The following is a 21785-nucleotide window of genomic DNA, read 5'->3' as shown; positions in this document are numbered from 1 at the left end:
CAAGGCTAAACTCTTTAATAGCTGAATTCTATCATTCTCCTGTTCTTTTTAATTACTTTTTTGTTGTTTTCAATTATTATTATTTATTTTTCCAAATATTTATTATTCCTTTGAATTCCCTGCTTTGTAATTTTTTTATTTTTAAATCAAGTTTATTCTATTACAGTTGTCTCAGATTTCCCCCCTTGCTCTCTTTCACCCATCCTCCCCGCTCCCCTCTACCACAGTCCATTCCCACTCTGTTGTCCATGTCCATGGGTCATTCATGCGTGTTCTTTGTCTAGTCCCTTCTCCTGTTCACCATTGTTCTCCTTTCCCATCCCCTCTGGTCACTTTCAGTCTGCTCCACATTTGCATGCCTGTGGTTTATTTTGTTCGTTAGTTAATTTTGTTGAATAAAGCCCTCTTATAGGTGAGATCTTATGGTATTTTTCTTTCACTGACTGGCTTATTTCACTTAGCATAATATTCTCCAGTTCCATCCATGTTGTTGCAAAAGGCAGGAGTTCCTTCTTTCTTTTTTTTTTTAAATGCAGATTGATTTTATTTATTTTTTTAATGTCAAAATCCATTATAAATATTAAAAAATTTAAACCCATTATAAAGTCTCAACAATCAAAACAACATGACACCAGCACAGAAATAATCAAGTAGATCAATGAAATAAAATGAGCACTTTAGAAACAAATGTATATACCCATCTAATAATGTAATATATGATTAAATCGACCTTTCAAATCATTAGGGAAAATAAGGCTTATTTAACAAATAAGGTGCATGGACCACTATTACTTGAAATAAAACAAACATAGAACCTTATTTCACACATTACAAACAATATTCAGGTGAGTTAAAAATCAATATGTAAAATATAAGGAGTTTTAGGAGAAAACACAAAATAATGTTTTTCTTATCCTGAAGTAACATATTCAAGCCCAGAAGCTATGAAGTAAAATATTGACAATATGACTATATTAAACATTTAAGACTGTACAGTAATAGTGATGTAAAAAAATGAAAGGACAAGTAATAGAATAGGAAAGTATTTGCAATACATCTGAAAAAGGGTTAATAGTTTTTTTTTTTTTTAGGGAAAACATTCTACAAATATTTAATCAAAAAATGGATAAAGAATACCAAAAAAATCATTTAAAGCTCTTTAAAAATAAAATATAGGCAAGAAATATACAAAAACACGTTTAGTTTCAACAAATAATAAATTAACAATTAAAATAATACATCATTTTCACAATCAGATAAGTATTAAAAATATTAGTAATATCAAGTATTGGTGACTGTGAAAGGAACTGAGTATTCATAGACTCTTTTTCTTCATCTTCTTAAAGCAGTCCCTTTAGCATATTTAGCAGTGCTGGTTTGGTGAGGTGTTTTCTTTTAGCCTTCTTTTGTCTGGGAAACTCCTTATTTTGCCTTCTATTTTAATTGAGAGCCTTGCTGGGTAGAGCAATCTTGGTTGCAGGCCTTTGCTTTTCATTACTTGGAATATATCTTGCCATTCCCTTCTGACTTGTTAGTGTTTCTGTTGAGAAGTCAACTGCTAGCCATATTGGGGTTCCCTTATATGTTGCTACCTTTTTCTCCTCACTTGCTTCCTTTAGGATTCTCTGTTTGTCTTTGAAATTTGCCATTTTAATGATGATGTGTCTTGAAGTGGGCCTCATTGGGTTCCTCTTGAATGGGACCCTCTGTGCTTCCTGGACTTGTGTGACTTTTTCTCTCCTCCAATTAGGGAAGTTTTCCATCATTATTTTTTCAAACAGGTTCTCTATCCCCCTTGTTCCTCTTCTTCTCCTTCTGGTATCTCTATTATGCGGATATTATTACATTTCAGGTTGTCCTGCATTTCCCTCAATGCCTCTTTATTCTTTTTGAGTCTTTTTCCATTTTCTTGCTCTTCCTGGGAGCTTTTTCTTACCTTATCCCCCAGCTTGCTGATTTGTTCCTCTGCTTCACCTAGGCCTGTTTTTGATTCCTTCTACTGTGTTCTTCAATTCGGAAATTGTAGTCTTCATTTCCTCTTGCCTCTTATTGATAGTTTCTATGTCTTTCTCATGCTGATATAGTTTGCAGTAAGTTCCTCGTAGTTTCCCTGTAGATTTTGGTAATTCTCTCTGAGCTCACTGAGCTCATTGAGCTTCCTTATAACCATTGCTTTGAACTCAATATCGGATAGTTTACTTGCCTCTATTTCATTTAGTTCTCTTTCTGGGGATTCCTCCTTTTTATTCAACTGGGGTGTGTTTCTTTGTCTTCCCATTATTTGTGAGACTCTTCTTTTTTGCTTCTATTTCTTAAATTAATCTGTCTTGATTTCCTGACTTTGTGGTGTGGACTTCTATGGTAGGAGACAGGTGTTTTTTCTGTCTGGATCTACCTCTGATGATGTCAGATGTTGACCCTGTCTGATCTTATGTACTCTGTTCGAGACTTCCAGAAAGCTACTGTCTGTGGCTGTCTCCTTCAGCTGTTAATCTAGTCACTCTGCACTCAGCAGGCTGGCTTAGATACCACAGGGCGGGGCAGAGTCCCTCCTGGGGGCATGGTTATCGTGTCCTCTCATGCTGCTGCCACTCAGGGGAGTGGTCTGCCTGAGCCAGAAAGCTGCTTCCATATGGGGGAGGGGTCAGCACCGGGATCCCACTGGCTACTCTCTTTTTTCTCTCCCCAAAGCCTCTGTCTCCAGTCTCTTCTCAGGTGCTCCAACCCACTCTTCCCCCACCTTTGCTGGAGACCACGGTAAGTAGCTACAAATAAAAACTTATACGTTGCCCCTTTAAAACAGCTCTCTGCATCTCCTGCCACCTGTCCCTGGCAGAGAGCAACCGTGCTGCTTTTTGCACCTGGCTCTTATCTGTGTACTTTTTGGATCTGGTGCTGTAGGCTGGAGATCCCAGCTTATGATTTAAACTCTGCTCTTCTCTGGGGAATCCAACTGGTCATTTCAGCATCCCACTGGTGCTGCTGCCTGCGGGCGCCCCACCCACCTTCTCAACTCTCTACCACACTCCTTACCAGTTAGGTTGTGCTAAAGCTGATTCTTCTGTCTGTCTGAGTTTATAAGGCTCCTCTCTCACTATTGTTCAGTTGTTTGTCCCAGGTGTTTTCTCCACAACTTAGTTGTAATTCCAGATTGTTCCTGGGAGGAGGTCAGTGTGACTTCCAATCACTCCTCCACCATCTTGATTCCTCCTGTGTTTTAATTATTTCTATAGGGTTAGTTTACAAACTAAAACAACATAAGATACAAAAGCTACACAGTTCTGGAAGACTGGCAGGCTTCTACTCCAGAGGTCATTCCCTCTAGGGCACCAAAAGGAGAATAAATCTGCCACCCTCTGCCAGGCCAGCCTGATCCTAAGCTGTGCCTGGAGTTCTTTCCCATCCAAAATAGTGTCTGTTGGAAAATGCAGGCAGCTGCAGCATGATCAACCAGGCATCCTCCAGGAAGAGAGGGCGGGTGAGTGAGCAAGAGAGCCAGTGAGTGAGCCCAAGAGCCTGAGAGTGCTTCTTTTATTTCAAATCTTCTCCCCCATAACTACATGACCTCTGGAGGCATTCAGCTTCTCAGCCAATCCCTTCTGAGACTGTTTACCATTTCCTTGGCAAACTCCTCCTATAGCCCTTCCCTACTTTTTCCCCAGGGATCTGATCAGATCTCTCTTTATCATGCTGGTAAATCTTAGATACCAGCTAGAAGAGAGCCAGATTTAATGTCAGGCTTTGTAGTAGCCTAAGTGGTAACACGACTTAAATTTTCACATTACTGGAACAAATTAATTGCTCAGGGAAAAGAACAACTATTTCTGACAGCAGAGAAAGATTCTCTTTTGGGAGACTTCCAAAAGAGAAGTCTAGTACACTCCCATTCAAGAATATGGAAGGAAGCTAGGTAATCTTTGCATGCTATTCACTCAGCTGGATATAGCAATAATGTCTGTGTGCATATTCCAGGTCTGCCCCACATTTATTACCAGTATTAAGGTTTTCACTTAAATTTAAAACCCTGGCTGCATCTGAAATTAGTCTTTCCTGGCCCAGGGATCTTTCAAAAACATAATTCTCTTATTTGTGTGTACCTTTGATGTATGTGGCTCTTACACTCAATTATTGTATTAAACACAATGGTCTTCCTTTCCAGAGTTTTGTGTAGCCAAAGTTGACTTTCATCCTTCAGTTAAATCTAATTAAGAAAATCAACTGAAGGAATGTCCCATAACAGCGAGATGTTATTATGTGCTAATTAAGGACAGACTGCCTCCTAGTTATATAAGTTATAAACACCAGGTTGCATTCCTATTAATGGGTCTTAATTATGTGTCCCCAGAGTGTTCTCATAATAGCAGCTATTATCAGGTGTTAATAAATGCCCAAACCTGCAGTCTTCATGCAGTACATTCTACCAAATATTTGCAATGATGATTTCTGTTAAGCTTACCCAAATTTAAGGCACTAAGTTGTTCTACTTCTTTATAGAAAAACCATTTACTTTGTAACTTCTTTGTAGAAGGCCCCTTCCTTTTCTTTATATCCAAGGATGTTCTTGGACAAAATATTGTGGAGGTAGGAGTGTGAGTGAGGTGCCAATCAGGGAGTTCATCTTGCTGACTTCACGACAGGTGGGTCTTGATGTGGCCACCTTGTGGTTCTCCTCTCTCCACCAAAGTTAATTTGCCTCAGTGTCGCTCTCCTTCATTCCAGCTCTTGCGCACAATGGTTAACATTGTAAATCTATTTTTTTCCAGTAATCCCCTGCCTAGATAGTCTAACCATAATCAATTATATCAGACCTCAATGGTATATATATATATTTTTTTTTATGAAGAATCAGGTGGATCTCGGAGCCATGGCATAATATCAAAAAATACTAAGGATGGAATTTGTATTTCACTAGGTGACAAATTACTCCTGTGTACCACCTCATAAGTGATGGACCCAACAGGACTAAGTCATTCAAATGCATGCTCTCTCTCCTAACTGCTTTCTTTTTGCTTTTTTTTCTCTTTTTTTGGCAGAGGTTTATTTTGAAGTCCTCAATGCAAACCAGCTTTTTCTCTGGGAATCTCTGCTCTGAGAGGTTTATGTGTGTGTGCATGTATGTGTATGTGTGTGTCTGAGTATGTGTGTTTGTTTTGTATCACAAAGCTTTCCATTATCTTATAAACTAGTGTCCCAGACTTTGATGGAAGGTTCCTTCTCGGCTGGGTCTCAGCCTGCTCTCAAACAGGAGGAAGAGTCAGTAGCTCCTAAATAAATTCAAAATCAATGAAAAAAAGAGAGTCGTACATATCCTTTCCACCTTTGGCATCAGCATGAGTTGGGGGGAATTTCATCATTAGAAGCAAGCACCTCATTGCAAGATGAGCACTATATTTCTTTTTTTTTTAAACTGTAATATTAAGAAGCACCCAATCCTTCCCTGGAATTGATTACAATTCAAGAGTAAATACAAATTAAGCTCTTTTTCTATTTCCAGTCATCTTTCTTCCTCTATTCCCTTCTCCAAATTAAAGTGTTTCTTCAGTTCATCTTTGTACAATTACAATAACCACATATGACTCATGGATCACTCAAAAACCAATCATTCTAAAGAACAACCTTAAATGTGAAAAATAACACAGTTACCTGATGTTTCTTCCCCCCAATTCTTATTATTTCTCAATCTTCTCTGCCAACTTTTTTAGGATTTGGGATGTGATCTGTAACATGTTGATGAAGGATCATCTATTCAGTCAATAAGTGTTGAGTGCCTGGTTGCTTAGCATTGGTCCACATTCACACCTAAAGTACCAGTGGAGTTCATGGGCATCAGGTTCCTGGCCTCTCTACCTTACTTATTAATCCATGCATCATTTTCCTTAGAATCTCATCTCTCTAACATTTCTGTGAGCTGTTTGAGATTACAGTCATGCCCATCACTCCTAACCTGCCCCTAGACAGGTTCCATTTCCTTGGCAGCAGTTTCCATATTTGTAGTTTTATAAAATGTTATTTAATATCTGTCACTTTTGCTACTGAGTGAGCTCTTCCAGGGAAGGAACCCTAACTAACTTGACCATGCTATGTCCATATCACGGACCTCAGTACTTTGCAAATATGTTCTGGATCAATAAGGAAACCTTGAATGTGCTGTCTCATTTTCTCTACCAACCATAAAGCTTGAGTTCATTAAAATCTGACCCAGACAGAATTCAAAGTTACAGAATAGTACAGAATTTGAAATAAGATCATCAGATTTTACCATAGTTTTGACAATAATGTCAGCAGAACTCTAGCTTCAAAAAACAATCTTTTGATTCAATTCAGAATTTTTGATTATGTTACTCTAATTCTCTATCCAAAGCTATTTTCAAGAGCAAAGATAATTGTAAGTGCTTCTCTATGCAAAGACATCCATTCCTTGTCTAAGAAACAGAAAGAGGATTCTTTACTCCAGAGGCAGAAAAAGAATCTTGTCTGAGAAAATTAAACACAGATAGTCCCAATGACAAATGAGAAGACGTATGTCTTTTCTGTTCAGTGCCTGAAGAGCAGGGCAGCCAGCACTGGTCTCTGGGAGCTGAGAGCACTGGCTATGCCAAATTACATGAAGCCTGTTCAAGGTAGGAAGCCATGCCTACAGCAGCACTTCTAACAGCAACCAAACTGTTTTGATAAACTGATACAAGAAAAGTTAATGTGGCTAAGTTTCTCCACTTTTATAAATTTGTGTTTTTAATAAATATAGAGTATGATTCAATAAGAGAATTTACTTGAGAGCCAATTTTAAATACCAAAGACTTAACCCTGTATTTTAAAGTCACCTGCTAATTGATGCTTACTTTACTTATAGGTACAGTCTTGGATTTGTAAGTCAAAACCATAAAATTTAAATTCTACAATGGTAAATGCTTCTGCTCTCAGGAGCACTTGAAGGAGGTCTGTTTCCTGAGGGGGACTGCTGCTGTCCCGTCACGTTGGCTGTAGGAGTAGGATCTCTCTCTGCAGGATGAGCAAAATCCTTGGAAATGTCGCTAATGCAGACACTCTTCTTAGAACTGTCCACAAACACACTACACCCTCATAACCATCCCATGTGTATGTGCAGCTACCAGTATTATATATGTAACCCACTAAATGACAATTTCCAACTCACTTGTCCTTCTGTCCCCAGAATAATCCTTGGTGAGTGGCAAAAAGCCAACCAAGGGCAAAAAGAAGCCATGCAAGGAGCGTCCTTCCACGGGTAATGAGGCCAGGGGGAGAACAGAAGTGAGCTGGGGGCTGTGTGACAGGCCAGCTTGGGTCAGGCCTAGGGAATATCAGAGATGTGTGCTATGACTCTGAAGGAAGAACTGTAAATGTGAGCTGGAGTGACAGGAGAAACCTGAAGCATGAAAAACAAGAAAATGATGTGGAGCAGAGCAGGGAAATAAAGCTCGGTTTCTTGGTGGGGATCCAGGAGGTCACTATGGCTATGCGGGAGGCCTAAGGAAGAGCTGCAGTTCCTGGAGAGCAGAGCCATCCAGAAGCCTCAGCATAAGAACTAACGTGTCAGGTCCCAGCTTTGTTGGGCATACCTGGGTGTTGCTGAAGTCTCTCCCCTCCCAGTTTTTGCTTTTTTACTTTTTACTTTTATCTATTCCTCCATTTTCCAAGCAGTTTCAAAGAACCAATGGGGAAAGCATGTCCTCTAAAGTTGTTTGTCCCAGTCCTGGCAACTTTAACTGATCTTGAGGTTCCCAGGTTAGGATCCAGAGGTAGATTGTGAGAAATACAAAGAAGTCCTCAAGCAAAAAAATCCTCACTTCACCTCTAAGCTGGTTCATCTGCTTCCATCATCTTTGGTCTGTGTCATCCTTGCCCTCACCTCCAACTCTTTCCAACTTCCCCTCTTCTCTGGGGATGTGCAAAGCACAGACCTCTAGCCTTCAGTACAGCTGGCAGGGGCAGACACAGGGCTTGGGTCAGGAAAGCTGGGCATCCCACCTTTGGGCGTTGCTACATTTTCTTCTCTCCACAGGGAATTTTTGAAGCTGTTGAAATAGAATGGTGTGATCACACAGCGACAGTTGTACTTTAAGAAGGCTGTACTACAAAGTGGATGATGGATTCTACAGAGGTCAGAATGGTGGCTGGATGACTAATCACCAAGAGCAGGTTGACCAGTACTCCAGGAAAGAGAAAGTGCCAATGGCAGCAAAGATGGAAAGTATTGAGCCTGCATGTTATAGATTAAAGGATCAGCACACACCATTTTTTTGAATTCTGAGTTTTGTAAGTTTACTACATTAAGAATTTTTTATTTCTTAATATTACCAGTACTTCAACAGTCCCGAGATCTAGTGCCATCATTGGAAATGTCCCCTAAATACCTGTGAGCAAAAGATAAGGTGCCCTGGGGACTATAGGGACCATGAGCACTTGAGAGGTTCTCAGCCTGGCTGGTGAGCTCTCAACTCCTCTGTGGAGCCTGAGTGTCAACAGCTGCATTTAGAGTTCTCTTCTTTAAATTCAATTGTGTTTAGTTGCCTACTGAGTTTAGGTAGTCAAGGAGATTTACAGGAGAGAAAAAAGATAAGCGTGGAGCTGCCCTTTTCATGCCTGTGATGTCTCTGGAATGCAGGGCCAGCACGTCTTGTACACTGAAGAGAGCACATGTTTAATGGAAGTGCCAGCAATGGCTGGACTTAGTGGCTCTCCTTGCACCTGACTTGCTTAAGCCAGGAATATTTGCAATCCCAAAGCCTGTGGACTCCCAAGTGAGTCAGGTGCAAGGGATTTTAATGTCTTCTGTGAGCTCAGAGAGGATTTTCTGCCCACATTTCTAAAAAACTGTACTATGAAAATGAAATGCAAATGACAGTAATAAAGATGGTCACTATGTACTGAACACTCATGGCCAGTTCTGGGTCTGTCTGGTGTTTTGGAGGGTTATTTGTAAAACTGACATAGCTCCACAAGATAGGCACTTACTGCACTTACCTATTGCTCCTCAGCGAACTGTCTCACAGCTCAGTGGCTTAAAACAAGAATTTGTTGTTACTGTGTCTAATGAAAGTGTGGACAGGAATTTGGATACAGCACATTCCGAAGAGCTCAGCTCTTCTTCAGGATGCCCGAGGCCTCATCTGGGATGGCTGTTATGGCTGGGACTGGAAGACCTGGGGCTGGCTGGGCATCTCTCCCTCCACACACACCCCTTCTCCTGGTAGCTTAGGTTTCCTCATATCATGGCAGCCTTAGGGTGGTCAGGCAGTTTAGGGCTCCAAGAGTGACAGGAAGTAGGAGCTGCCTTGCTCTAAGCAGGGGTGTCCAACCTTTTGATATCTCTGTGCCACATTGGAAGAAGAAAAGTTGTTTTGGGCCACACACTAAATACATTGCGACACGTAATCACACACACAAAAAATAGCATAATGTTTTGAGTAAATTTATGATTTGGTGTTGGACTGCATTCACAGCCATCCTGGGCTGCATTTGGCACGCCGCCGCTGGGTGGGCACCCGTGCAAGGCCTGGGCCCTGAAACAGCATCACTTTCTCTATGTTCTGTTGGCCAAAGTAGTCACAGAAGCTCCATTCCGGGTGCTGTTCAAGGGAGAGGACATTGCACTCCACCTCTCAACGGGAGGAGTGGTAGAGATTTAACTGCCACTTTTAATTCACTTCATTATTATCATCCCAATTTTACAGAAGAGGAAACTGAGGCCAAATGATTCAAGAAACTGTGTTTCTTCCCTTTAAGAAATACAGCCGAGGTTGGAAAGTATGAGCAACTGCAGGTCTTTTCCCTTTCCAGCACACACTGCTGCTCTCTCAACATGTGAGTGAACATTTGGTATAAATAACATAAAACTTAGTGAGGGGCAAACTGCTTTCCTGACATGACTTAGAATATAGCATAGCAAATCATTTTGCTGCCATTTTTCCATACCATGTATCACTAGCTGACGAGGTGTACTCCAACACACAGAGGTAGAACTTAATGCTTCTCTTCATTTTGAAAGGTTTTTCAAGGTAAAGGAAGAAGGAAATGCAAATGAGTAAAATCACCAATTTAAAAGAGAAATACCTGGCTCAGTGTAGGTTTCTTTCCCCAGAGGATACAAATGTATTTACATTATGAAATAAGTTGAATCCAATGGGAACCCCTTGTTATTATTAGATTTCCTCTTGAGAAGGAGTTATAAATGAAAACATAACTTGCTATTTTAGTATTTTGTTTTTCAGGGAAGAAAAACCTATTGCAAAAACAAATTTAAAAAGAAAAACTTACCCTTTTCAAGCACTTGTTTATTTTCTTATTTGCCAGACTAAAACTGTCTTCTTTCATCTCTGATTTTGTTGGGGGCTGAGGAGAAGAGGGTTGGTTCTCCCCCCACCAACCCCTTTTTCCAAATCTGGAAAGTCTCTTCTCAAATGTGAGTCTTCCCTATTGGAGGCTGCAATTCTGAATGCAAGCCTTCCGCACACAGAGCTGCGGGCCAAGCGCGCCACGCAGTGGGCAGAAAGGGAAAAGCAGGGCAGAAAGCGCGTGGGGCCGGCCCACATTTTCATCGGGAATTTCCGAGGCCCCACTGGATTGCTGTCATCACAGCTGCCCTCTGGATCTTTTATATCTTTTTTTCTAGCATATGTCCTGCCAGAGTGTTGCTATTCTATCTCCTCAGCTACAAGAGAATCTTGACACAAAGTTTTCTGTAGCAGCTTTTGCAATCCTAGTGTATCGCGTGGGCTTGACACTTTCATGTTTGAGTAAGCTAGGTATCATAGATTGTGAGCACTTTCTTAGCTTCTTTATTAACATGTGTTAATTTCTAACCACACAAGTAGAAGAAAGCTGCATTTAAGTAAGAGATATGTTCTTTAAGATTTTCAAACACAATCCAAACTGCCTGGGTCAAGTCTTGCCAAAGAATGAATGTATTGGCTCATTTCTATGGGTCCCTCCGCTGCCTCATTTAGGGTCCCGCTGTGCTCTTTGGAATAGGCCAGGCGCGTTCTGTCTCACCAACGGATGCTGCGCCTTATCAGCAACGCTCCTTGTCCAGACGGCCACCGGCTCAAGCCATCACTTCTGCAGCTCTTCATTCAATTGCCACCTGCCCAGTGAGGTAACTGCCCCTACCCTCACACAGGCACTGTCCCAACTCCTCTTCCTGCTTTACTTTCCCTGAAGCAGCGATACCATCTAGTATTCCATACTCATCGACTCAGTTCCTGTTTCTCTCCCATTCCCTAACGTGCACCCCTCCTGCCGTAGCCCCTAAGCTCCATGAGCACCAGGCAGGATTTCTGTCCGTTCTGTACAGGGCCACAACCTGAGCCTGGAGTAGTGCCTTCTACAGAGAAGCCACTCCTTAGGTATTTGTTGAATGAATGCCTAAAGAGTGAGTATTCCTGACAGCTTCAAATTGTGCAATTCTTGAACTGTTTTTAATGTGGAAGATGCATGTTATTTTAAAAATGTCATTAATGAAGTCGGTGTTATTTTATGATGTACTACTTCAAATTTGCATAATTTATATTTATACAAAATGTAAGCACATGAATATATTCCCCTGGAAATAAAATTAAATTATTACAATTTAAGACTAAGGTCCCTTTCACAGTTATATCTGTGGGATATTGTTTTTAAAAGAGAACATTTACTGGATAGAAGTAGCATATCTGTAAGTTGTCTGATAGCATATACAGTAGGCCACCACTAAGCCAGTTCAATATGTTGGTATCAACTTTCTCTTAAGTATAACTAACAGAGGAAGTTCTATATCTTCTTTCTTCTTAAAAGTAATATTCATCTAAACAATTGTGTTGGTTAAAATGAATGTAAAAGAAACCTCTTATTAAATATACGAGTATTAATGCCACAGATCTTTCCAGCTTTACTGTACACTGAGTTTTGGGAAACATTACTTACCTTTGTGTACAAAAGGCGAGAGGTCTCACTTTAATTTCAGACAATTCAGTTACAAAGGAAAAATTAAGAGAATCTGACTCTGTAATCCAAAGTAGCAATCATTTCTGAGGCCTTGTGGCTGTAAACCATGTGCATGTGGTGCCACCCTGTGTTTAGTGTAGAGAACTACAAAACCATAGACAAAGACGAATGGATGCCAGAAGATGCCTCAGAGGCCTAAGTAAGACATTCTCAGTACAATATGCTTATTATATCTGTCAGGAGTGTTTCTGTCTCAACCACTTGGTAATTCATTTAAGTAATATCTGATAAACTCACAAGTCTTATTTTTCAGTTATCAGTGAAATTTCAAAATAATAACAGTGCACTATGTGCTGTGGTACTTTTCTGTAATTTGAAAATTTATTATTGGTTCATGTAGCTAAGCAGAGATGTTGTGTGAGTTGTTATTGAACTATTACAAAATTGACGCTATTTTTCTGTCCATTATAGTGGCTCAAGTATGGATTTGGAGTCAGATGGTTCTGGGTTCAAGTCCTGCCTTCCCGTTTACTGGTTGTGAGAACTTTGGCAAGTTACTTAGCATCTCTGAGCCTCAGTGTCCTCCTATGTGTAATGGGATAATAATGGTGCTTCTAAGATGGTATACATAATATACTCAGCAGACTTTCCAAAAATGCTAGTTGCTCAATAGTTGTTTGTCTCACAATTGCCAGGGATCCCAGGATAAGGTTCTTAGTTGCTGGCCTGCATCGGGAGCCTGGAGGGTCAGGCAAGCTGAACAGTGCTGGGTCCACTCCCAATACCATGATCATCCACCTTCTCCCTACTGAAGCAGAGACTACTATAGCACAATGGCTACGCTGGACTCTGGTTTAGGTTATGCTCGTCTGCCCTGTCCTGTGTTGAGAAAAAAGGACTGGCACATGTGGTATGGCCCTGCAGGTCTTTCTTCATTTTCACACACTCGCTTTTTTGCTCTGTGTTTGACAACCTATTGAAAATATGAAGAATTTTTAAATGATGATTCTGTGAAAAGTTAAAGTAGGAGCGATCCTGGGAACTGTGAAGAAAGCCCAGCAAACAGAAACAGATGACAAGCTAAAGAATTGCTTTAAAGAAGGGTCCTGCCAAGACTCCTGAGAAAATAACCTCAGAACATTCTCTAACTCATCCCTCTGCTCACTCTCCCATAACAATGCAGGTTAGACACAGCAAACTGTGAGGCAAGGCTGGAAGCAGGCACCATCAGAGTACTATAAAAAGGCACTACTGTTGCAGGTACAAGAGAGCTCTTCGTAGTTAAGACCACTCGCATGCATTATGTGCCTGTTACGTGTGAGGCATTGTTCTAAACACCAGCAGACCAAACTTAAATTCCATGGGGAGAGAAAAACAATAAACAAACAAAAAAATGAGTAAATGATATCATGTTAGGAGATAAATGGCACTATGTAGGAAAGCAGGACAATATTAGGGACTGAAAGTGCAGAGTGCAGAGAAGGAGAGGGAGCAGGTCACAGTGTCAGTAGAGCAGCCTTACAGAGCAGTGAGGTTTGAGAAAACTTCAGGAACGTGAGAAGTCTTCTGAAAGGTCTCGGGTGAAAGTGCTCCAGGTGAGAAAACACTAGAACAAAGGCCTTAAGGTGAGGTTTGCCTGTGTATTTAAGGAAAGGTGTGGTCAGTGTGAATGAGGAAAAACCAAAGACAAAGGCCGGCCTGCGGGGATCCTCGGGTTCTGGTAGGTCTTGCAGGCTGCTGTCAGGACTTTGGCTTTTCCTCAAAAAAAAAAAAAAAAAAAAAAAAAAAAAAGAGGAGGGGCAGTAACTGGCAGGTTTGTAGCCAGCAGTGACTTGATCTGATATCTTAGAAAAAGGTCCTTTGGGTCCTGTGCTGAGAATAACCTGTGTGTCCCAGACAAGAAAGAGCTAAAGGAGTTCATCACCACCAAACCAGTATTATAAGAAATGTTAAAGGGACTTCTTTAAGAAGAAAAAGAAAAAACCTGAAAAATATGAATAGTAAAATGGCAATAACTACATTCCTATCAATAATAACTTTAAATGCAAATGGATCAAATGTTCCAATCAAAAAGAATTGAGTGGCTAAATGGGTAAGAAAACAAGACCCATACATTGCTGCTTTCAGGAGACCTGCTTCAGTTGAAAAAACACACACAGACTGAAAGTAAAGGGGTGGAAAAAGATATTTTATGCAAGTGGAAACAAAAAAGAAAAACAACTAAGCTAGGAAAGCAATAGTTACATCAGACAAAGTGGACTTTAAAACAAAGTCTATAACTAGACAAGAAAGGACTCAGCAATTCCACTTCAAGGTATTTATCTGAAGAAACCCAAAGCACTAGTTTGAAAAAACATGTGCATCCTTATATTCATTGCTGTATTATTTACAATATCTGAGATATGGAAGCAATCTAAGTATTCATTGGTAGATGAATGGGTAAAGAAGATGTGGTACATACATACAATGGGACATGACTTAGCCATAAAAAAAGAATAAAATCTTGTGATTTGTAATAACATAGATGGACTTAGAGGGTACTGTGCTGAATCAGATCAAGAAAGACACTAATATATGGAATTTAATAAGCAAAATAAATTAACAGACAAAACAGAAACAAACTGATAGAGACAGAGAACATTTTGGTAGTTACCAAGCGGGAGTGGGGTTGGGAGGATGGGTGAAAAGGGAGAAAGGATTAAAATATGAAAATTGCTAGTTACAAAAACAGCCATGGAGATGTAAAGTACACCATAGGAAATATAGTCAAATATTGTGATAAGTATGTATGGTGTCAGATGGGTAATATACTTATTGGGATGATTGTCTAATCTCTATGTTGTATACCCGAAACTAATGTAGTATTGTTTATCGATTGTAATTGAAAAATTTTTAAAAATTGGAAAAAAAAACCCCCAAAGAATTAAAATTTTGAGACAACAGATTAGCCTGGATTCTCCAGGTGGGCCCAATCTAATTTTCTAAGTCCTCATAAACTGAGAAGCTTTCTGGCCTTGGTTAGAGAACCAAAGAGACGAGAGCGTAACTCAGCCTGACGTTGTTTTTGAAGATGGAGGAAGGCGCCATGAGCTGAGAAGTGCAGGTAGCCTCCAGAAGCCAGAAAAAGCAAAGAAATGGGTTCTTCTTCAGAGGCTCCATAAAGAAATGCAGCCCTGCTAACACCTTGATCTTAGACCAGTGAGATTCATGTTGGATTTCAATCCACAGAACTAAAGGATAAATTTTTTAAAAAACAAAACGAACAATCAAAAAATAAAGAGAGGCCTGGCCAGGTACCTCAGTTGGTTATGGGCATCATCCTGAGCACATTCTTACTGGGTTTGATGAATAATGAACAGTTGTGAAAGAACAGGAGAGGTGAAAGAGTGCAAGGTAAGTGCAGGAAACTGAGGGAAACTTAGCAAGGCCTGTTTGTTGAGATTCTTCTTGGTGTCCCTTTGTCTTTGGAGATGAGGAGTCTCCTTTCTTATGACCTGCTTCAGGGGAGAACGTGGGTGAAGGTCAGAGGAACCTAGCTTCTGCTGTTTATTTTTTTCAAACTTCTTCAGCTTAATATATTCAACATGCCAATGTGCCACATTTTAGGGTAGCATATCCTAACCCCGTCAACCCTTATGTGAGAGTTGCTCTCCCTAGACCTGAAGGAAAGGAACCTCCTTACCTCTCTGAAGACAGAACTGCTGAGAAGAATCTGAACAAAGATCTTGTTCACTTTCCCCTAGTTGACTGCTCTTAGCTAATACCCTTTGTCTTATTACATTTTTTCATGACTTTTTTCTCTTCATCAAACCTAGCATAAAAACACTCAGGCTTAACTGCTTTTGTCGGTCTTCATTTTCTTATGAAGGCTCTGTTGTCACATAGAACTTTAATTAAATAAATGTGTATGCCTTTTGTCTGTTGCTCAGTCTTTCCCAGTCTAATTTATAGGGCCCCAGCTGGAGATCCTAAAATGGGTAGAGGAAGAGGTTTTTTTTTTTTTTTTCTTGCCTACATCCCCTTGCTCACTATTTTGTCCTGGGTATGTAGGTGTAGGGCCTTTTATAGAGTGGTTGCTCAGGAAATAATAAATGAATACGTGAACAAGTGAGAATGAGGATGAAGCTGTAGATTTTTGGTGGTGATCCTTTAGAAAAACACCTGCACACTGGTTTTAGAGGTTGATGGCATGGGTGATTAGTAAGTCTAATTTCACTTAAAAATATAAAACTTTCCTGTTTGCTGATAAAGGTACCAGCAACAGCCCTTTTGTACTTAAGCAGTCATCCTGTAGCTATGTTGAACTGAGGGTCATCACAGCCACAGTATTTTGCAATTCCACTGTTTCCCCAACTCCTGAGTCTGTACTTGCCTTGTGACTTGATTTGACCAAAAAAAAAAAAAAAAATGAGCCATAGGCCTTATAAGCCTGTAACTTCCACTTTTGCCCTATTGGAATGCTGTGTCCTTCACATAAGGAAGCCCAGGCTAGACAATGGGATAAGAGACCTCATGCTTGGGTGGTACTTGTACCCATGAGACTGAGTAAGGAAGTGAGGATAGATGGGGGAGAGAGCCAAGGCCAGTGCAACCACTGACATCAGAGCAAAGGCAGAATATTTTGGAACAGATGCAAGTAATTGGTTGATGGGGTGGAAAGGCAAATGAAAGATCTCTTCTAATTGCTGGATTTTTTTTGTTTTTGTTTTTTTGTTTTCTTTGTTTTTAGTTAAACAAGAAGTAGGATTGGCAGGTGATGGGCGGGCAGGCAGGCAGGGAGACTATAGTGGAGAAGAAGGAGGGTGTGTACAGCCATCCCAGTGAGTGAGAGATTTGACTAGGGAAATGTAGTGCACTTCTCCAGCAGTAGCAAGGTCTTCTTGATGTTTATGATCATTAAAATGAGTAATGTTAGCATCGTGCTGTTTGTTTTCCTCCAGCCACATTTACTTGCCTAAAAGTAGTTCCAGAGTAGGTGGAGAGTTGGGGTTTTTTCCAGATAAAGAGAAAGGAGAGAATAGGCAAGAGGTAAAAGGTCTATGAAAAAGAGCAGTTACAATGATGGAGCACAGAGTTTATGCTGGGTAAAGAGGGAGTGTGAATAAAACTATAGAGATGGAAAGAAAAGTGAGAGTTCTCTTGAAGGTGAAGAATTATTGGCACTAGGAAAAGTGAATTGGAATGACAAGAGGAGCTAAAGTGGGCTCCTTGAAATTGATACTGTGGAGGACACAGTTATTAGGAAGGTCAAAGTTATAATCCTGGGAATGGTGGCTGAGCCTGTTGGATTAAAAACTGAGAAGCTGCATACACATTGCAGGAAACATCTATGTGGATATTGAATTCACCATGAATTATGAATTGAGCTGTATTACTGGCTTTACTTCTGCGAGATGGTTGCAAGCGATCTTAACTCCCTGAATTTTCCACTCAGAGCACTCACCACAGTTTGTATTGGTCGAGTAACTATTTGACAATAATCAGGAATAACAGTCTGTTTTTCTTGCTTACTGACTGACATATAGTTGGCGCTCAAAAGGCGAAATGAAAAAAATGAATACTATTCTAGCTATGAAACAAATGAATTATAACGCCAATGCGTTTTCGCATGAATGGAAAAGTCTCCATGAGGGCGGCGGTTTTTTGTCTGGTGGATTCCCTGACGCTTTTCGAGTGCTTAGAACAGTGCCTGACGCACATGAGGTGTTCAATTTGTTGAATGAATGAAGGAACCACCTTCAATACCTCACCGCACCTGCGCTGGAAGCCCACGGGTCTGACAGACCCCAGGCTCTCTGCGCCTGCGCAGTGTCTGCGAGCCCTGGCGGGCTTCCGTACCTGCTGGCCCTTATTAGATTTGACCCCTGCTGGCCCCAGTAGCCGATGGGGCTGTTCCGGTGTCCCGGCTTCCTACTGGGTGTCCCGAGCTTTCTCATCCGGGCTCCTGCTTTCTACTCTAGGGCTGGGAGAGTGGAGATGGCAGCTCAGAAGATAAATGAAGGGCTGGAGCACCTCGCCAAAGCTGAGAAATAGTAAGTGAGAGACTCTAATGTGGGCCTCTGTATGGGCGCTGGGGTCGTGCCCTCTCAGGCCAGGTTGGAAGGAGGGCCCTAGGGAATGCGGGGGAGGTTGGTGGGAGACGGTGACGGTGGCGATTTGGAGGCCGGCGGCGGGGGCGCTACAGGTCAGTAAGTGTGGTTGCCCCCCACCTCCCTCGCCGGAAAGTCGTCCCCATGCCCTTTCTGGGGGTCGTTGGGGTGGAGGCTCCGCAGCTTTTGCTCTAAGCTTGGTTTCTGAACCTCGACACTTTGGACTGAATGAGTCCCTGTGATGGAGGCTGCCCTGTGCATTGTAGCTTGTTTTGTAGCCTTCGTGGCCTATATCTACTGGCTGCCAGTAGCACGCTTCTCCTTCCTCCTTCCCTCTTTGTGACTAGCAAAACTGCCCCCGTTGAGAACCACTGTTCTAAAAGACTGCCTTTTGTTGAGTAGTGGCCTACAGATTTACCCTGAAAATTCTTCCGTGACCCTTTGTCCTGTCCCACTATGCTCTTCCTGGGGTAAGAAATGCACTTCCTTAGTCTTTTATGTTTGTTCGGCCGGCTTCTACTGTATGTTATAAGCACCCAACAAATATTTACAGAACTTAATTGATTTCTGCATATCCTTTTGACACTCTCCTCCTTCTCGGTTGCATTATTCCCATCGAATTTTTATCTGGCAGTTCGAGGTAATGAAAAGTCTGCATTGTGTTCTGTGTTAGATGCTTCACGTATCTAATTTGACTGACATCTCCACAACTTTCCAAATAGAGATTCTCGTTTTACAGGAGAGGAAATGAGGCTTGGAGAAGCTCAAAATAACTTAGCCAAGGCTGCACAGTGGAAAGGTGGCAGACACATTTCTCCACCAGTGGGAAAAAACTCAAGCCATTTTTGTTGTACTACATTATTTCCAGGCAATGTGGAAGGTCCTGGGGCTCTTATGGTGCATGTGCCCATAACAATCTTTCTGTTTATTGAGAGCTAACACAAAAGTATTATTAGAGTAGTGTCTACAACAAGGATCTTCCTAAAGCTGTTAACTGTGTTTTGGTAATAGAGGGAGATTATTCCACCTGGGGATATTTAGGAACATATTAATGTGATTTCTGATCAGGGTCTGAAAAATAAGAAATATTTAGAGGAGGGGGAACCCTGTGACAGAATCCATTCCCAGCATGTAGTTTAAGCACAAGCCTGAAAATGTACTGAGGAAACAATGAATGTAGAGTACTTGCAGTATCCAGGGCATGAGCCAGAATGGAAAAGTATTGGGGCCAGACTGTGAAAGACTGGCCCCTCTGTTCTAATGGCCCTGAACCTTAGCTTTTTTAGGGATCTAATAACCAGTGGGACCTGGTCAGATATATTTTAGCTAAAGGAAATATGACAATGTAGAGGAGGATGGACTGGGAGGAGGGGAGAGTGAAAACTTTGGCATATTTAGTAAACAAACATCTACAGAGTTGTCACTGTGTATCTGTACACCAGCTACTGGGGTTACTGAGCTAAAAAGTGGTCTCTTCCTCAGGAGCTTAGAAATCACAGGAGGGCAGACAAGTAAACAGATGAGTTGAAATAAGGGATTCATTACTAGATTAGAAGTATACAGTGGCTTCAGTTGAAATACAAGGTGAGGGAAGGTTGCTGTCCCAAGGGTGGGAGGAATGGAAGAAGAGGGCAAAACCCAAAAGGTGACTTTGCCATTATGGTAAGGGCTCAAATTAAAGCAACAGTATAGCAGTATAATTGGGTGACTTTCCTTAGGTAGAATAGAAAAGCTTTGATGACTTGATTGGATGTGGAGGGAGAGGCTTGACCCCTCTGTTTCCAACTTGGTAGGTGGAGTGGTGGAGAGACTGTCAGTGGAAGCAGGGGGCAGAGATGAGTGAACATGCTGGGTGGGTAGGACTGGGGCAGAGAAGTGTTGGATTGAGGCTTCAGTGTGTCGTGTTTGAAGGCTCAGTAGGTAGCAGGAAAAATGGGCCTAGAATGGAGACGTGGTTTGATATTTATACTTTCTAGTGATATTATGGTTCAATATTGCCAAGTAGTTTTGTAATTAAAATTAACCCCCTCAAGCAGGTAGTGTGGTTTGTGGGTTTTGGTCCTAGGGAAATTGGTTAAACTGTTACCCTCAACAGAATTTCTTTTTTGACTCTTTTAAAAAAAAATAGTCAAAACAGGTATAGCCGTTGAACTAAACTATCTAGAGTGCCTTCTCGCTTTCTAATTAGAGATACTTAGTTTACTGAGGATGATTTATTGGGTTGGCCAGAAAGTTCATTTGTTTTTTTTTCCATATGATGGCTCTAATAGTGCTTTAGTTATCTTTAACTTCATTCAAAACAATTTTGTTATGTTATATTGTGAAAGCTGTTATATCAGCTTGCATTTAAAAAAACTTATCAAAATTGGTGCATTTTTGTGTTGCCATTTTGATATTGAAGGTTGAAGAAAATATGCAACGTTTTTAGCATATTATGCTTTATTATTTCAAGAAAGGTAAAAACACAACTGTAATGCAAAAACAGGCTTATGTAGTGTATGGAGAAGGTGCTGTGGTTGATCAAATGTGTGAAAACTGGTTTGGGAAGTTGTGTACTGGAGATTTATCGCTGGACATTGCTCCATGGTTAGGTAGACCAGCTGAAGTTGATAGCGATCAAATCGAGACATTAATTGAGAATAGTCCATGTTCTACTACATGGGAGATAGCCAACATACTCAAAATATCCAAATTAATAAAGTTATTGGTGAAAATGAAAAATGTGTTTTTTATTTTACAGAAAAAACTGTACGGACTTTTTGGCTAACCCAATAATACTGTATTTTTAAATCTTTAGTTCTTTCATGTGTACCCCGTTAGACAACCGAATGATTATACCTTGTTTTTAATGAAATTTAAAAATTGTTGTTACTATACAGAATATAATAAGTGCTTTGGAGTGGGGTGGAGGATTAAATTTTTGTTTTATTTCATAGTTCCTCAATTTTGTGGATTAGAGTGGACAGACCGCAATTTAAGGAATTTTTTTGAGCAAAAATATTCTTGGTAAGCTTGAAAAATTACATTACAGATTTGAATCTCATACCAGTATATATATATACATATATACACATATATATGCACACGCACATGCATATATATATATATATGCACATACACACAAATATTAAATAAATTGGCAGAAAAATGTTCCTTTAAAGTTGGGGCCTCTGGGCAGTTGATACAGCTGTCACAGCATGAAGGCGTACTTCTGAGGGGATTCCCCCTCTCACAGGTAAGGTTGGTTACTAGCATGTTATATATAAGCTAATTGAATTAAAATTTAGAATCTAGGATGGTGTTTATTTAGCAATTTTTATGCACCTGCAGACTTGATGGTCACTGAGTTAAACTGGAAATGCATAGTTATTTTAACTTAGAGCAAGGAAATAAAATATTGCAGAGAGAGCAGGTAAGGTAAGGACTCAGAATTGATTGTTCTTTGGTTTGGCTTCTAAGAAGCCAGTAGTGATCCTTGAAAGCAGCTTCCCTTGTTTTCATAACATCCTTGTCTTTTTGGTTATTGTTATTGTTCACTGGTGGCTCATTTGCAGCCTTTTTTGGTGATTCCCCCTCCTGTTCCTCTGAATGTTTGTATTCTGTAGCCTTTCTGCGCTCTGTCACGGTCTCCGTAAGGGGATTTTAACAAGGCTCTTGGTGTTGCCTGTGCTGATGACTCCTCATTTAATCTCCGTAGCCTCTCTCCTGAGCTTCAGTCTCACAAATCCAACTGCTTGCTTGGTGCTGTGCTTTAGA

At 40.7% G+C, this 21785-nt stretch overlaps 1 protein-coding gene and 1 pseudogene across 2 annotated transcripts in view; one reads left to right on the top strand and one right to left on the bottom strand.

Annotated features, from left to right (window-relative positions):
* Positions 1 to 17876, bottom strand: part of LOC129081727 (protein MEMO1-like) — a 36911-nt pseudogene extending 19035 nt beyond the window's left edge.
* The window catches only part of NAPG (NSF attachment protein gamma), a 30414-nt gene continuing 26461 nt past the window's right edge, over positions 17833 to 21785 (top strand). The window contains exons 1-2 of one of the 2 annotated variants that reach the window (XM_054587351.1): positions 17870 to 17972; positions 20966 to 21035. In XM_054587351.1, coding sequence (XP_054443326.1) covers positions 17936 to 17972; positions 20966 to 21035 — 107 coding nt within the window. In that variant the 5' untranslated portion in view covers positions 17870 to 17935. Of the gene's footprint in view, positions 17973 to 20965; positions 21036 to 21785 lie in introns of both variants that reach the window. The other variant, XM_054587352.1, reaches the window with a different exon arrangement.

This window comes from Pteronotus mesoamericanus, unplaced genomic scaffold, assembly GCF_021234165.1.
Source record: "Pteronotus mesoamericanus isolate MK-2021 breed Mesoamerican mustached bat unplaced genomic scaffold, CSHL_Meso_final scaffold_118, whole genome shotgun sequence".
Taxonomy (NCBI): Eukaryota; Metazoa; Chordata; class Mammalia; order Chiroptera; family Mormoopidae; genus Pteronotus; species Pteronotus mesoamericanus.
The sequence above is the reverse complement of the archived record's forward strand: the minus strand, read 5'-3'. Positions and strand labels throughout refer to the sequence as shown.